General features: G+C 40.3%; 1 protein-coding gene across 1 annotated transcript; it reads left to right on the top strand.

Annotated features, from left to right (window-relative positions):
- The first annotated feature begins 3,342 nt into the window (after positions 1–3,342).
- LOC143126287 (uncharacterized) lies at positions 3,343–9,352 on the top strand. Its single transcript, XM_076288184.1, has 6 exons — positions 3,343–3,516; positions 3,777–4,127; positions 4,424–4,765; positions 4,863–4,973; positions 5,060–5,118; positions 8,908–9,352. The coding sequence occupies exons 1-6, from the start codon at positions 3,462–3,464 to the stop codon at positions 9,034–9,036; spliced, it is 1,047 nt and encodes a 348-aa protein (XP_076144299.1). The 5' UTR covers positions 3,343–3,461; the 3' UTR covers positions 9,037–9,352.
- Positions 9,353–17,837: the final 8,485 nt, after the last annotated feature.

Below are 17,837 nucleotides of genomic sequence, written 5' to 3'. Positions count from 1 at the left end.
ACTCACAGGCGCTAGGGGGAAGCGAGACGGCCACCAACCCGAAAAAAGTCATATAACCATTCCAATGACTCTGAAGCTGTTAAATGAAGGTAAATTAATCTAAAAAACTTGCATATTAAGCTAAAAAACCTGCATAGTGTGCCTTTAAGCAAAAGGCAGTGCACAATGTTTCATTTATCCCTCCTGATCGGGCGAATAAAACAGGCATGGGGGACGAAAGAAGCACACAGTTTAGCCTAAGCTATGTAAACTTCCCATAATTTCAATATTTTACAACAAATGCTTGACTGGTTGAATGGTCATACATGTCATCAGAATATCGCTACCTGTAGCCTAGATGCAACGAGTGTTTAGTGAGTAGGCCTAAGCTTGATGAACCATAAATGAAAAGTTTTCTTAACATTACATTAGGACATTATTGCCATTAAACACTTAATGTTACTACCAGTGTTGGGAACGTTACTTTAAAAAAGTAATTAGTTATAGTTACTCACTACTGTTCCAAAAAGTAACTGAGTTAGTAACTGAACTAGATGTACCGCAGAGCGGTACAAAATATGACCGCCGCCCAGTCCAGCACATTTTTTCCACAAAAATAAATCACGCTGAAAGGCCTATATGATTCTAACTGTCTCACTAAATTGCATTAGCCACACTCAATTCTCACTGGTATCTGCTAGACAACAAGTACCAAAACATGATTAGTTCATAGATTTCACATGTAAAATTCATTTTATACAACCCCACCCCCATCTTGCCTGTTCATAATTCAGAGAAATTCTTGAATTGTGTGCATGTGTGTGTGTACACGTTTATGTTTATGTGTGTGGGTGTGTGTGTGTGTGTGCGTGTGTGTGCGTGCTTGTGTGTTTGCCTGCGTATGTGTGTTTGTGCATGTGCATATGTCTACTGTGTGAGTATGTGTCATACGTATGATTACTGTGAATGTATGTGTGATGTGCGTGTGTATCTGTTTGTGCACATGTGTGCACATGAAATGGGTTAACATGACCCCTGGAGGCAAACATACGGGAAAAAATGGTCATCCTAGGCCCTACGGTTCTCAAGATATTCACAGAGAACTGTGTCTGCCCTACCCTCATTATCGGGGGGTCCAGTCCAGCGGGGGGGCTACAGATCAAAACAAAAAACGACGGTTCCATGCTATCCATGTGGGGGTATATGCCCACCAAGTTTTGTGTATCCCGGTCTTTCAGTGTCCCGGGAATCCTTGTTGGTGTACGTCACTAAATGTACACATGAATTATTTTATTGTAAGGCCCCCCATGAACGAAAGTACACAAAACTTGGCATGCATTCGGAGGGTGTCATAATGATCCTACACTTTTAATTTCGTGCAGTTTTGACCTTGTCAGCCAGAGATATTGTGATGAAAACACCTCATTTTTTGCTTTTTAATTTTTAACTAGGTGGCGCTATACATGAAATAAGTGGTAATGGGATGGGTTGACATGCCCCCTTAAGACCAACATACATAAAAAAGGTGGACCTCCTAGGCCCTACGGTTCTCGAGATATTCACAGAAAACTGTCTCCGGCCACCTACAGGCCAGTTGGTGTATAGTAACATAAATTAATTTATTGTGTGGCCCCCCATGAATGGAATTCCACGAAACTTGGCGTGCATTCAGAGGGTGTCATAATGATCCTACACTTCCAATTTCGTGCAGTTTTGACTATGTTAGGTCACAGATACCTGCGATTACAACACCTCATTTTTACTTTTTTGTGTTTAACTAGGTGGCGCTATACATGAAATGAGTGGTTATGGAATGGGTTGACATGGCCCCTTGAGATCAACATACAAAAAAAAATGGTCCTCCTAAACCTTACGGTTCTCGAGATATTCACAGAAAACTGTGTCTGCTCTACCCTCCTTTCGGGGGGTGCAGTCCAGCGGGGGGGCTACAGATGAAAACGAAAAACGATGGTTCCATGCTATCCATATGGGGTTACATGCCCACCAAGTTTCGTCTACCCCGGTCTTTCAGTGTCCCGGGAATCATTGACGGAAATTTGGACGTGCGAAAAAGAAAAAAAAAAAAAAAAGACAAAAAAAACAAAACAAATCTGACTAAACCTATATGACCGCCGCTTCGCTGCGCGGCGGTCATAATTACGCTATGATAAGAGTAACTCGTTACCAGGGAAAGTAACTATTTACGTTACTGTTACAAAAAAAAAAAGTTGCTACATGTCAAAGAATTTGGATTCTTTGAGCACTTTTGAGCAGCCAGTTGAAATGAGTAGAACAGACAGGTGTTTGTAGGCTACATAACTTTCAATATTTATTAGATAGATGGATGGATAGATAGATAGATACTTTATTGATCCCCAAGGGGAAATTCAAGATATTGCACAGACAGACCTACGGTTGTCTTCAGCCTGTGTCATAGGTTTTTGTTGTGAGGCAGAAAGATCTAGCTTTTGCTGCTTGGAGGACTTTGCTCCGAGTCCTTCTTTGCTAGTGGATGGCGAGCTATCATCTGTGGTGGAGGTATCAGTGTTTTTGGCCACTAGCTTTAGATGCGTGTGTGAGATGCTTCATTAAATTAGAGTTGCTTACAACGGATGTCGACAAAGTCTTCGCTCTTGGACATAATGTACACATTACATGCATGCACATTCTTGCCTTGATGAATTTGAAGTAGTGCTTATATCTCCACCTTGAAAATGCCTACTTTTCAGATTGCTCCTGACCTCTGCTGTTTCGTCGAATCTCTATTTCTTTATTCAATCAATGCATAGTAACGCACTGCATTTAACGTCCAGTAACGTTAACAGCGTTGTAACGACTGGAAAAGTAATTAGTTTGATTACCCCGTTAGTGAAAAAATAACGTCGTTACCTAACGCCGTTCTTTTAAATGGCGTTATTCCAAACACTGGTTACTACAAAAACTACAAAAGTATTGGCCTAGCCTACAGTTAACACTTAATGACCTATCAAATGTCGGCGACTTAAGTGTGTGATTAGATAAATAGGCACTGGCAGATGCAATAGGTAAATAGATATCTTTGTGTGTTAGCACAAGCAGTAGCCTGTAGGCCAATAAAGGCAAGCGTGTTTGCCACTTACATTTTTTGACGTCTGATACTTCAAACTGCTGCAAGTGCATCAAGAAGGGTCCTGCCTTAGACCATGTTAATGGCCTATCGTAGACTAAGATTTGGGGGTGGCACCTGGGGTGGCCAATCGAATCTCAAGGTTGGCCTCTGCCACCCAGAGCCACCCCTCTGGCTCCGCCCCTGCCACAGCTATTGACCATTAACTGCAATATCAGCACCATTGTTAGCGGTGATGTGTGGGATGGAGAGAAGAGGTCACCTGTAGCGCCATTGTTAGCAGTGATGTGTGGGATGAACAAAAGAGGTCACCTGCATGTCAGACACAGTTAGACAGCTTATTCAAGACCACTCTGCCAAGTAATGCAGAGCATCAATGCCTCACATCACAATGATTATACTGTTGCTTGTTATTTTCTTCTATAAAAGTTGTAAGTAATACTCTTTCTCTTATATGTTTGTCTTTTGGATAAGTTGTAAGCTCTTTATTTAGTTGTTAAAACTATTTATTTATAATGGCATTTTACATACATTCTTTCAAAATGGGTTTGTGAGAAATCTCTACTGTAGTTGATTAAGCTATAGATTTTGAATTTACTTGCTACACCTAGAGTATGATTAAATCCCTTGCTTGGCATTTATGTTTTCATCTTCTGATATTTAATATGTAACTTATGGTTTAACTCTGCAGATATATCAGGAACTGATATCCCACAATCACCAACTGAAGTAATTAAAGTGAAGTTGGGGAACAACATAACTTTAAACTGCTCTTTCTCAAAGGATCAAATGAAAAAGAGTTTATTTTGGTACAAGCAAGTGTTTGGACACAAGCCTCGAGTTATTGGAGTGGTGAAAACATATTCGGCTGTTTTTTATTACAACGAGTTTAACAATAAACGTTTCAGGATCATGAAAACTGATCACCATGTGCAACTGGTTATTTTTGATACAAAGTTATCTGATGAGGGAATGTACTTCGGTGGGGTTGAAAGGGCACACAATATTGAATTTGGAAATGGAACTTTTTTGTCATTTCAAGGTAATTTCCTCATTTAATCTTTCTTAAGATATAGCCATGATGAAATATTATGGAAAAGTCCATGGTCAACTGTGTGGAGTTGGTCATAAATGCAGCCAAGTTGATTTGATCAAAGAGAGAAATACAGCAATGTACAGTCTGTGGATTTAGTCAGTTGAAGCAGAAGTTTCATAAAAACATTAACATAACCTCAGGTACCAGGATATGTACATACAAAGGATAAAAACAATTTAAAAGTTGTATCCAATAAGCACAATGAAGTGGAAATTAACCAAATGTTACTGCTAATGCCTTAGAAAATGTGAAGAGCTCCAGTACCATCTCTGTGGTCCAAACCCTGTTATCGGACCCAGTTTATCCAGGACACTCAGTGACACTACGGTGTACAGTGCTCACTGAGACCAGAACCAACGACCTCAAGTTCTTCTGGATCAGCACAGCTTCAGGAGGAGATCTCCATCCTGGAAGCATTTATGTACACAAGAACAGCAGTTCTCAGTGCGAAATCACCTCAGAAAAGAGCTGTACCAATGAGCTCTTGAAAAGCCACGTTGGCCTTGACGATGCAGGCATGCATTACTGTGCTGTGTCCACATGTGGACGAATAGTACTGGGAAACGGCACCATGCTGAGAATCGGTTTGTCATTACATTAAGAACTACATTTATGGTAGCTGTGGAAACCATCTAACAATGCACATGTATTGTGATCAACAACTGTTTTGTCTTCACACAGAAAGCAGTTTGCATCACTTGGTTGTCGGGTTGGGACTGGCACTTGTGATGAGCCTGGTGGTTATATTAGTTCTGGTCTGTGTGATTTACCATCGAGTAGGATTCCACAGCAGTGAGTAGCAGACATCTTTCCTTAATCGACTTGCACATTGTCCTCTATTTTATGCTACATTCATTTAATCTTTTTTTCATTTCTAGGCATATGTGGTCAGCAGGTCAAGCATAACAACTCTCTGTCAGTGGCCTCTGGTGATCAGGTAACGGTCGACCATGAAGCACTACATTTAATCACAAGATGGAAATGGGAAAATGTTTCTAGAAATCTATACCACAACATTTGTTATAGAAAATTGTTTGTCATTGTCATCAAGAGTGGATGAAATTGACCTAGGATACAATTATCATGCTGCTAGTTGCAGCTGTTCTGAAAGTACAGATAAAAGTCATTTTAAGTCAAATTATATTTGGTGGTTATTTATCGCCCTCCAGGACAACTTGGCAACTTTGTGAATGAGTTGGACATTCTAGTGTCTGCTATTCCAATGGATGCATGTCCACTATTAATCCTTGGTGATTTTAATATTCATTTGGATAACTCGTGTTCAGTCACACGTGTCCACTATCACACGTGCCCACAGTCCTCCTACTCACAAGGCTGGTAAAGATTTTGATATAATTCTGTTACGTAACTGTAATACAGACAACGTTTTGGCTAATCCATTACATGTATCGGATCACTACTTTATTCGATTCTCTGTGCGTCTCCTGGATAACCCAGCAATTTCATTCTGGCGTAACATCAGAAGCCTCTCAAGCGATCATTTTGCAACATTAGTAACATCTGCTTTACCTTTCATTCTTGGCACTTGAGGTTAATGATGCAACAGAGACTCTCTGCTCTACACTGGCATGTCTGAATGCAGCATGTCCTCTTTCCTAAAGACCCACTCGTTCAAAACCTCGTCATCCATGGCTGACGAACAGTATAGTCTCAGTATGAAAGGAACTTAGAGCTGCTGAAAGAAAATGGTGTAAATTCAGAGATGGAAATGATCTTTGTAACTACCAGTCTTTGCTGTCATCTTTTTCATCCACTATCACACTTGCAAAAAAGGCATTCTATCAGAGCAAGATCGAGAGTGCCACTGACAGTAGAAAACTGTTCTCCACTTTCAAGTCTCTTCTCAATCCTCCACCACCACCATCAGCTACTTCACTGTCAGCAGATGACTTTGCAACATTTTTCATTGAAAAACTTGCTAAAATAAGTCCTCAGTTTGATGAACCTATAAGGAGGTATTTGCCTAGTGTTGGCATAACGGCATTGTTGGACTCTTTCTCCCCTCTTTATGAGGAAGCAGTCTTTCTACTGCTTCAGTGAAGTCGTCCAACAACATGCCCTCTGGATCCTGTCCTGTCCACTTTTCTACAGTAAATGTACACATGAATTATTTTATTGTAAGTACACAAAACTTGGCATGCATTGGGAGGGTGTCATAATGATCCTACACTTTTAATTTCGTGCAGTTTTGACCTTGTCAGCCAGAGATATTGTGATGAAAACACCTAATTTTTTGCTTTTTAATTTTTAACTAGGTGGCGCTATACATGAAATAAGTGGTAATGGGATGGGTTGACATGCCCCCTTAAGACCAACATACATAAAAAAGGTGGACCTCCTAGGCCCTACGGTTCTCGAGATATTCACAGAAAACTGTCTCCGGCCACCTACAGGCCAGTTGGTGTATAGTAACATAAATTAATTTATTGTGTGGCCCCCCATGAACGGAATTCCACAAAATTTGGCGTGCATACAGAGGGTGTCATAATGATCCTACACTTCCAATTTCGTGACTATGTTAGGTCACAGATACCTTCAATTACAACACCTCATTTTTATTTTTTTGTGTTTAACTAGGTGGCGCTATACATGAAATGAGTGGTTATGGAATGGGTTGACATGGCCCCTTGAGATCAACATACAAAAAAAAAAATGGTCCTCCTAAACCCTACTGTTTTCGAGATATTCACAGAAAACTGTGTCTGCCCTACCCTCCTTTCGGGGGGTCCAGTCCAGCGGGGGGGCTACAGAAAAACGAAACAAAACGAAAAACGATGGTTCCATGCTATCCATGTGGGGTTACATGTCCACCAAGTTTCGTGTACCCCGGTCTTTCAGTGTCCCGGGACTCATTGACGGAAATTTGGGCATGCGAAAAAAAAAAAAAAAAAAAAATCTGACTAAACCTATATGACCGCCGCTTCGCTGCGCGGCGGTCATAATTAGATTATGCTTAATTTGCATATTTAAACTTTATATTACAGATAACTTGTAATACATTTATTTTCCATATTAATGTAAGTAATCAACTGGGAAAGTTTCATAGTGATATCTGCTAGTTAATTTTTTTACCCTATTCACCTGTGGTGCCTCGCCTTATATTCAACACATTGGACAAGAAAGGCTTAATATCGAGAATTGCCCAAGGGATATCACCGGGCACCCTCTCTAATCTTATTGAGTTACCCCTTGACAGCAAGAAACAGCAAAAAAAAAAAACTTTAACCGACAAAACCAGGTTCACCTAAATTATGGCATTTGGCTGCCGGACTATTCTGTCTGTGACTGAAGCATTGAGAGTAGTTAAGTCCTTTGCTCAGTCATCAGTATTAATTCTACTAGAATCTACAGCCTTTGATACTGTTAACCATGACATTTTCCTTTCTACACTATCTGAACTTGGAATTTCTGGAAAAGCTCTTGACTGGTTTGAATCTTACCTTAAAGGTTGTTCTTTCAACGTGTCTTGGCAGGGACAGGTATCAAAGTCTCATGACCTCACCACAGGTGTGCCTCAGACATCAGTATTAGGGCCTCTGCTTTTCTCTATTTACACCACTTCCTTGGGTGAGACCATTCACACCCATGGATTTGACTATCACTGCTATTCGGACGACACTCAGCTTTAACTATCTTTCCTACCTGATGGCTCTAGCATTTCTCATCAGATTTCTTTGTGCCTTAAGGATATTTCAGTCTGGATGAAAGATCGGCACCTTCAGCTAAATCTCTTAAAAACTGAGCTTTTGGTATTTCAAGCTAAAACAGCTATTCCCAACAGATTAACATCCAGCTTGACTCATCTTCAACGACCTCAACTAGATCGGCACGTAACTTGGGCATTGTAATTGATGACCGACTTAACTTCTCTGAGCATGTATCTTCAATTGCAAAATCATGTTGGGTTATCCTTTACAACTTTAGGAAGGTCAGACCTTATCTGACACAAGTTGTTCAGGCCATGGTCATCTCCATGCTGGACTACTGTAATTCACTATTAGCTGGCTTACCTGCTTGTGTAGTAAGACTGATTCAGAATGCTGCAGCACGTCTGGTCTTCAATCAGCCAAAGAGGACAGATGTAATTCCTCTACTAGTTACTCTCCTAGGACCGTCTGTTGTGTCGACCAGTCATAAACACTAGGTCAAATTTGAGGCTCTTTTCCTCAGTGGTTCCATGTTGGTGGAATGAGTCGCCCAGTGTTCTCCGTTCCTGTTATAGTTTTGGGCCTTTCAAAAGGGGTCTAAAGGCATATCTGTTCAACATGCATTTTAGTTCATTAAGCGCTTATTATGCATTATGGTTTGTATAGTATTGTTTATTTTCATTAGGCTGTTGATTCATTTGACATTGTAATTTACTATTGATATTATCCTTAATGTAGTCTTACCATGCTATTGTTGTTGTTATTATATTATTGATTGAATGGACATCATTGTTTATGCTATTTTCCTTAATATAGTCTGACCAACATCTTAAATTGTTCCCTGTTAAATTTGAGTATTATATTGTTTTGTATTTGTATGTCGCTTTGGGCAAAAGCGTCTGCCAAATTCCATTACCATAACCCTAATCATAACCAAGTCAGAGTACAGGCCTGACTTTAATACATTACAAGTCTGTAATACACATTGCCTGGAGAGCTCTGGCTTTATATATCTATTGTATAGTGTCCTAATATCATAACTCCTGTTTTTCACGCAGGCAGGTGACTCTGGAGCACTGATGTACACAACGCTGCATTTCTCCAACACAGCAGGCAAGAGAGGGAGGAAGAAGAAGAGCTCTCCACCACCACAGGATGTTGTCTACTCTAGTGTCAACCTGACTTAGTGGAAACTTTCTATAAGGCCAATGTCTTACCTGATGGGCAGCTCACGTGTCAAATGTCACTGGATACATTTAGGGCTCTATCTTGCGCTCTAGCGCAAGTGACTTTGTATACTCACGCTTTTATCTTTCCTATTTTGCAGTCAGCGCATATTGGAATTTTCCCTCCACAGGTACATGTGCGCCCACGGGGGCGTTTCAGCGAAAAGAGGGGGCGTGTTCCGGCGCAAACGGTCCATAACTCCAAGCTTTGCTATGTTCCCTCCATCCATTCGTTGTTTTCAAAAAACATTTTATATCCATGATGGCCTTGAAGTCTTGAGTTTGTGAATTCGCTTAAATAAGCTTATTATGTGCTGTTAACCAGCAACCATAGACAGTAAAAGAAAGCAGCAAGTAGCCTTGGCTACAATTTCTGTAGTTGCTGCGTCCATTCATTGTTATTCTCTCTCCTGCTCAAACAAAAGTTGTGCGTGCATTAAGTTGATGATAACGTGTTTACAAACTCTATTTTACATAAAATATTGTAAATAGCCTACTGTCATGCAGTTAATGGGATACTGTGCAGAGTTGGAAAGTTAGGTCAACTTGGAAACTGTTTCTAGTTGTGTTGCCTGCAGGAGCGCTTGCTTGGGCGCCTGTGTTGCGTAATACACTTTGCTCCTCTCATCTCATTTCTCCAAACCATACATAATTACAACGACAAATATTGCTACACGAGGGAAATCAGTGTGGTGTCCGATGTGAAAAAATAGGTATAAATCTAGCGTACACATTTCCACGAATCACGGATGTGTTGATGACATAAATTAGGAAATATTAGAGGACTTAATGAGACGTGATGTTGAACTGCATGCCAATGCCATTTAACCCAAATGCCCCAGCAGCAGCATGATAGAGGAGTATATACTCTATAGTGAGGTGGATTACATTGCAAAAATATAACCATGCATTCATAACTCCGTGATTCAGTGAGAGTGACATTTCTGTATTACATTTTGTCAAGAGGAAAAATCAATAGCAAACTGTTCCCAACTGACTATAGCGCTGTGAACTGTTCCTGGCTGCGCCTGGCAAATCCGCCATCATAATAGCAATCCGCTATGGAACAAGCGTGCCTGTTGTTGAAGGGAATGTGAGATGACGCTCTGATTGGTTTATTGCACGTTACGCCCAAACCACACCCATGAGTAATGTAGCTACTATAGACCACCCCATTTTAGATTTGCGTTGGGCGCAACAGTCATTATCCCGCCGGTAAAATAGAAACAGCGCCCAAGATCCGCCCACAAAGCGATATGCGCAAAGTCAATTGCGCTAAAGTGCAAGATAGAGCCCTTAGTGTTTTTCTGCTAACTTCAGAATAACTTCTTCGACTTCACTTTTTTGGCAAGTTTTTACTCTAGTATTCTGGCTGCATGCTACCTGAGTTGGTGTGCTAGATTAATAGTTATTGTTAATTTATGGAATTCGCCAAATAAAACAAACTGTTGGACATTGCCTGACCACACTCACACACACACACACACACACACACACACACACACAAGCACACACACAAACGTCCACTTACATGTACACACACACACAGAGAGTTGGTGTGCTAGTGTGTAGGGGAGGGTCAACAAATGAACACCACAAGAGCATGTGTGACTCAGGGGAGAGAGAGAGAGAAAGAGGGTTGTACTATGATCTTGTTTGCTCTAAAGTGTGTGTGCTATTCATTTCTAGATTATCTAAATGAACTAATATCCACACACACACACACACACACACACACACACACACACAGCTCTTTTGAATATGCTTGGTATTACAATGTGTATTTTCTATTGTGAATAACCTGGATTTCTGTCAATTGAATATGAATGTTTAACAGTATGTTTGTAGTGAAAAACCAAATAGTAATTTGTAATTTGTAATCCTGTAGTTTATGCATTTTTCAAAAAAAAGATTGAGACACAGGAATGGAGGATGCATCGACACGTGATCTTTTAAGGAGGATGGATGAAAATAATTAGCCAATAGGAGAGAGGGGGAGGAGCCAGAGGGTGGAGACTGCATGCTGTGTGTGCAGACATTTCCTGTAAATCTATAATTTTACACAGAAACATAGTGTACTTCATAGGGCTCAATTTCAATAATAGATTATAGCCTCTATTTGTGCAAGATTTTGTTTTTATTTGTTTGTTCCACTAAAATGTTTATTGAATATTCCTTGTATATGTTGTTTTGTGTATAATGTTTTAGACTTATTATTCTAATATAATTATATTTAGTGAAGTAAATTGTTATTAGTAGGTTATTACATGTTATTATTACTCAATAACCAAGGAAGGAGGAGGATAGAGCAAAAGCCTAAGATCATTAAGACTAAAGATTTGATTAAGGGCCACACTTAGAGAGGAAAACCGAATAGGCCTACCATGCCTACAAAATATATTGGACTCCTTAATCGAGTCTAAAAATAAGTTAAACTCCTTTACAATATTGTCTGTCCAAAATAGTGGAGAAAGACAATGTTGTACATAAATATTGTTTGGCTTTAAATATTGTTTAAATATTTACATTGTTTTACAATTAAGGTACACTTACATTATATACAAATAAATTGTCCTTCAGTTCTTTGTGTCATATTTGTTATTCTGGTATTAGCATGAATGATTAATTACCTTTTAAAACATGGCTTCATGTATGAGTTTTGAATGCCTTTAACTATATTTAGATTTAAGGTCAGCAACTTCCTTTCAGTTGAGGTTTTGTTTGCATGAGGGTTTGTTTGCATGTGTACATGTGTGTTAAACCACAGTCATGTACCTGCTGTATTCTTCTTGATGTTTCCACTCTGAGTGCGAAATGTTTGTGTTATTGACCTGGCCCCTTTTAACCACCTAAAAGAGCAGACGCGCTCCTTAGATTCAGCCTTATTGTTCTATACTTCACAGGGTTTTCAACTTGTGAAATTGTATATAGATACGATTTTAACACATACTATAAAATAACATTATAATACTAACTATAGATGCCATATTCTGTTCTGTCCAATTTCTGCTTCACGATTTAATTTTTCGGTTCTTCACTTATGCAGTTACACAACCATAGTATTTACTCCATCACTTCTTTTATGGCACTACTATTCAAAAAGGGTAAACATATGCAATTAACCTATGCTTTTCTGTGTTTAAGAATGCACTACCAAAAACAGATATATGCATTTGTACAAATATTAAAATAAATGCATAGTTTAGTAAGTATAAATCAAATTGCAACTACAACCCAACAAACAATTGTATTATTATTGTTAATAATATGTTTACTTCTGTTTTTGCCAGGTGCACTTCATTAGGCCACTATGTTCATTTCCATCAGCCTGTAAAAAGCACAGTGTACTGCTGCACTTCACAAGGTGCACAGTGGTCTATGCACCACCCTGTACAACCACCGTGAGAAGCTAATGGGTCGAAACGTTGCAGCACATTACACGTATGGGAGAAATAGCAGAGTGCGGGCACCTCGTTCTTTTCAGTTGTATCCAGCCCATTTTGCCCTGCACCTCACCGCTGGGGATGTGCACACTACCACTTCTGCTATTTTGTATTTAGGCCCACTGGAAAATGGACACTCATTGTATTTATTTGTTTAGTAATCAATGATAGTTTTGTAACAATAATGGTATGCTCATTTAATTCAAGGTTACTGTTTTGTGTGTGTGTGTGTGTGAGTGTGTGTGTGGTGTGTGCGTGAGTGCGTGCGTGCATGTGTGCGTGCCTGTGTGTGCATTTATCCATGTGCAATTTGCAACTATGTGTGGTGTATGTGTGGTACCCGTTACCTGTGCCACACTAGCCTTAGAGCCTTGTGGCATAATGTTGATCTCTCTCTCTCTGTCTCTCTCTCACAATTGACCACCCCCCCCCCCCCCACACACACACACACACACACCTTCCACCCCGTTCTCTTGTTTGTTTCTCTGGGCGCTGGTTGCTGTGCATCACTCCCACGCCTTACGCAGTACGGCTGGACCGCAGAGGTTTCTTACCAACGATGGTATACAGGGCCGTTATTTCCCGGAATCAGCCTCAGCCCCCCAGCCCCCAGGACTGCTGTTTGTGCTTTCAACATGATGCATCAGCCCTCTGTCCACAGACCTACATGCACAGAAATAGATCAAAAGAGTTTGGCAGAGAACACCAGGGCCAGTGTAACAAACAACAAGACAGAGAAATCTGAATTAATTGCAATCAACTGAAATGATCAGAGCTACTAAGCTGTAGTATCTGGGTATGCTGCATATGCAGCGCTAAATACAGTGATTTATACGTGTGTAAGCAGTGCTACAGTCCACATGTTCTGTACTTACACTGTACACTCTTATTTAGCTCTGTAAAGTTACATGACAAATATAATACTTTTATTTAGTGTCATATGCTTGCAAACACCCTGAAGTATATGTTGGATCGTGTGTGCATGTGTGTGTCCAAGCCTGTGTACGTCCATGTGTATGCGTGTGTGAAATGTGTTTGTGTGTGCGTGACTGTGTGTATGTTTGCATATTTATTGCATGAGTAACTTATATTAAACACATTACTTAAACGTTTGCTTTTAGACTTGCCATGCATTGTACACCCTTTAGTGTAGTGGTTCAAAGGAACAAGGGACGTGTGTGTGTGTGTGTGTGTGTGTGTTTGTGTATGTGAGTGTGTGTGTGTGGAGGGGGGGGGGGGTGGTGGGGGAGTGAGCAGAAAGGCTGGTTCACACCTCAAGACCACACAGGGTCTAGAAGTTTCCAGCCACCGATTCTCTCAACATCAACAAAGCTATTCATATCATGGTGTTGCAGCGGATTGGTCTCAGACACTAGTGGAAACTTCACACCCCTGGGCCACCTCTTATTACAGAGTCACACCAGGACCGTGCACTCATCCCTCACCCTACAGCTCAGGCCTCACTGAGCACATTCAGACATCAGCCTGGACCTCTACCTCTGATTCTCCACCTTAGTAGAGTTTTAGATTCTTAAAATATTATTCCTAAATTAAATAAATGATACGCTAAATTGTGTACTGTGTTATTCTGCTTTTGTTTTAGTGCTTGGAACAGAATGGACAGCTATGCATAATTATTTTAATAACATTAGTAATTTACCAATTCAAAAATGTACTGTATTATTGTAGGTTTTTCATTAACGAAAAATTTCTTGATTGTCTTTAAGTCTACATGACGTGGCGATTTTGTTATTGTGTATACCATAAAGCAAGCAGAAGAGGCAGCCTTCTGCCGATATGCGGTCTTTTTGGCCCCCACCGTCGCCTTCAAGGCAGCGTTGCCTGAAAGGCGCTAGGGTTAGGCAAGGGTAAGGGTTAGGCAGCGGTGCCTTGAAGTTGACAGTGGCAGCACTGCCTTGAAGTCGACGGTGGGGGCCAAAAAGACCATCAAGCTCTTCTGCCATGGCCTGTATGCTCTTCTTGTGACTTTTCAGTACGCAAGTGCAGGCTCATTTATATATTGTACTACAGTATTAAATTATTGTATTTTCACAATTTACAATATTAAATGTTTGTCCATTCTCCATGTGTAACATTGTGGGTTAATGTGTATAAATGAATTTTAGCAGCTTTATGTGTCAGGATTTAATTAATTAATAATATAATATATACATTATATACATTTAAATGTGGTATACATTTAAAAAGAATAAACTTTGTGTAACAGAATTAAGATATAAAAAATGTATGGTCTCAGATTCCATGTGAGTATGTCCATTGGTACTGCATACAAGTGAACTGAATTTATATTTTTATTGTTATTTTATTATGTTGTTTATTCTTATTATTATTACATTCTCTTTTCACTTCTGTGTCTTCAAAAACATGTTCTAAGAGGAAACTTCTAAAATTTCAACAACAAAAAAATTATCGTATTGTACTGATATATTCTTGTCATGTGGGTATGACTTTTTATCATTCTGCAAACAAACATGGCAGAGAGAGAGAGAGAGAGAGAGAGAGAGAGAGAGAGAGAGAAGGAGAGGGGGGAGGATGTTAAGAGCCAGCCTATATGTCTCTCTATGCATGTATGGTGTGTGTGTGTGTGTGTGCGCATGTGCAGGCATGTGCATGTGTGTGTGTGTTTGTGTGTGTGTGTGTGTGTTTATTTGTCTGTGTGTGCATGTGTGTGTTCATTTGTCTGTATGTTTTCTTGTCTATCTATTAGAACATAGAAGAGGCAGACACAGTATGAATTCTAGATTACTAGCACCATCATGTGGGGTAAGCACTCTGGGTGCTCTTTTCTTTACCTCTAGCGCCATCTTCTGAAATCACCACTAGTTGTATTTTAAAGGGGCAGCCGTGGCCTACTGGTTAGGGCTTCGTGTTTGGAACTGAAGGGTTGCCAATTCGATCCCCGACCAGTAGGAAAAATTTGGGCAGGGGAAGTGGTTGAGCACTGCTCTCCTATGCCCACATCCACAGCTAAAGTGCCCTTGAGCAAGGCACCTAACCCCTCACTGCTCCGCTGTAGCAGGCAGCTCACTGCTCCGGGTTAGTATGTGCTTCACCTCACTGTGTGTTCACTGTGTGCTCTGTGTGTTTCACTAATTCACGGATGGGATAAATGCAGAGACCAAATTCCTTGTATACTTGGCTTATAAACCTGATTTTTACATGTGTCCAAGATCACAGAACTCCGTCTCAGTATTGTGGTAGTCTGAACATTTCCCCTGCACTCAGAGCTGGCCGAAGCCCTTGTGGGGCCCCCACCACCTTGGCGCCACCAATAATTTTGAATATTGTCAGTGCTTGTTCATTCACACCAGTGGCGATTGTAGACACCCCTCCACACACACACACACACACACACACACACACACACACACACGCACACAAAGAAAGAAAGAAAAAAAGAAAGAAAGAAAGAAAACAAAATAGATGAATAAATAAAATAAATAATTCTTATCTTGTGGCTGTCAGTTGTGGTCAATTGCATTGTCATATTTTTTTTCATGAGCCAATGACTAATTCATTTCTACACATATATAATATATAATTGTTTTGTTGTTTAATGGCTAAACAAAGTATCAAGTGTGGTATATCTAATTAAGTTTAGTTTTTTCATGATGCTTGATATTGATATTTTCTTTCATTTCAGATTCATGTGCCGAAAATCAAAATCAAAATCTGAATGCAATGGACCTGTAAATACTGTGCTCAAAAGAGAGACTATCTACTAAAACATTACAGCAAAACTAGATGTACCGCAGAGCGGTACAAAATATGACTGCCGCCCAGTCCAGCACATTTTTTCCACAAAAAGAAATCACGCTGAAAGGCCTATATGATTCTAACTGTCTCACTAAATTGCATTATCCACACTCAATTATCACTGGTATCTGCTAGACAACAAGTCCCAAAACATGATTAGTTCATAGATTTCACATGTAAAATTCATTTTATACAACCCCACCTCCATCTTGCCTGTTCATAATTCTGAGAAATTCTTGATTGTTTGTGTTATGTTTATGTTATGTGTGTGGGTGTGTGTGTGTGTGAGTGTGTGTGTGTGTGTGTGTGCGTGCTTGTGTGTGTGCCTGCGTATGTGCCTGTGCATGGAAGCGTACATATGTCTACTGTGTGAGTATATGTCATACGTATGATTACTGTGAATGTGTGTGTGTGCGTGTGTATCTGTTTGTGCACATGTGTGCACATGAAATGGGTTAACATGACCCCTGGAGGCAAATATACGGAAAAAAAATGGTCATCCTAGGCCCTACAGTTCTCAAGATATTCACAGAGAACTGTGTCTGGCCTACCCTCCTTTCGGGGGGTCCAGTCCAGCGGGGGGGCTACAGATCAAAACGAAAAATGACGGTTCCATGCTATCCATGTGGGGGTACATGCCCACCAAGTTTTGTGTACCCCGGTCTTTCAGTGTCCCGGGAATCCTTGTTGGTGTACGTCACTAAATGTACACATAAATTATTTTATTGTAAGGCCCCCCATGAACGAAAGTACACAAAACTTGGCATGCATTCGGATGCATTCGGAGGGTGTCATAATGATCCTACTCTTTCAATTTCGACCATGTCAGCCAGAGATATTGTGATGAAAACACCTACATTTTTGCTTTTTAATTTTTAACTAGGTGGCGCTATACATGAAATAAGTGGTAATGGGATGGGTTGACATGGCCCCTTGAGATCAACATACAAAAAAAAGGTGGACCTCCTAGGCCCTACGGTTCTCGAGATATTCACAGAAAACTGTCTCCGGCCACCTACAGGCCAGTTGGTGTATAGTAACATAAATTCATTTATTGTGTGGCCCCCCATGAACGGAATTCCACGAAACTTGGCGTGCATTCAGAGGGTGTCATAATGATCCTACACTTCCAATTTCGTGCAGTTTTGACTATGTTAGGTCACAGATACCTGCGATTACAACACCTAATTTTTACTTTTTTGGGTTTAACTAGGTGGCGCTATACATGAAATGAGTGGTTATGGAATGGGTTGACATGGCCACTTGAGATCAACTTACCAAAAAAAAATGGTCCTCCTAAACCTTACGGTTCTCGAGATATTCACAGAAAACTGTGTCTGCCCTACCCTCCTTTCGGGGGGTGCAGTCCAGCGGGGGGGCTACAGATCAAAACGAAAAACGATGGTTCCATGCTATCCATATGGGGTTACATGCCCACCAAGTTTCGTCTACCCCGGTCTTTCAGTGTCCCGGGACTCATTGACAGAAATTTGGGCATGCGAAAAAGAAAAAAAAAAAAAAAAAAAAAAAATCTGACTAAAC

This window comes from Alosa pseudoharengus, unplaced genomic scaffold, assembly GCF_046254945.1.
Source record: "Alosa pseudoharengus isolate Yale_2024_CS ecotype anadromous, Long Island Sound unplaced genomic scaffold, YU_APseudo_1.1 YU_APseudo_1.1_scf_16, whole genome shotgun sequence".
Lineage (NCBI taxonomy): Eukaryota > Metazoa > Chordata > Actinopteri > Clupeiformes > Clupeidae > Alosa > Alosa pseudoharengus.
This window is presented reverse-complemented; position numbering and strand designations above follow the sequence as displayed.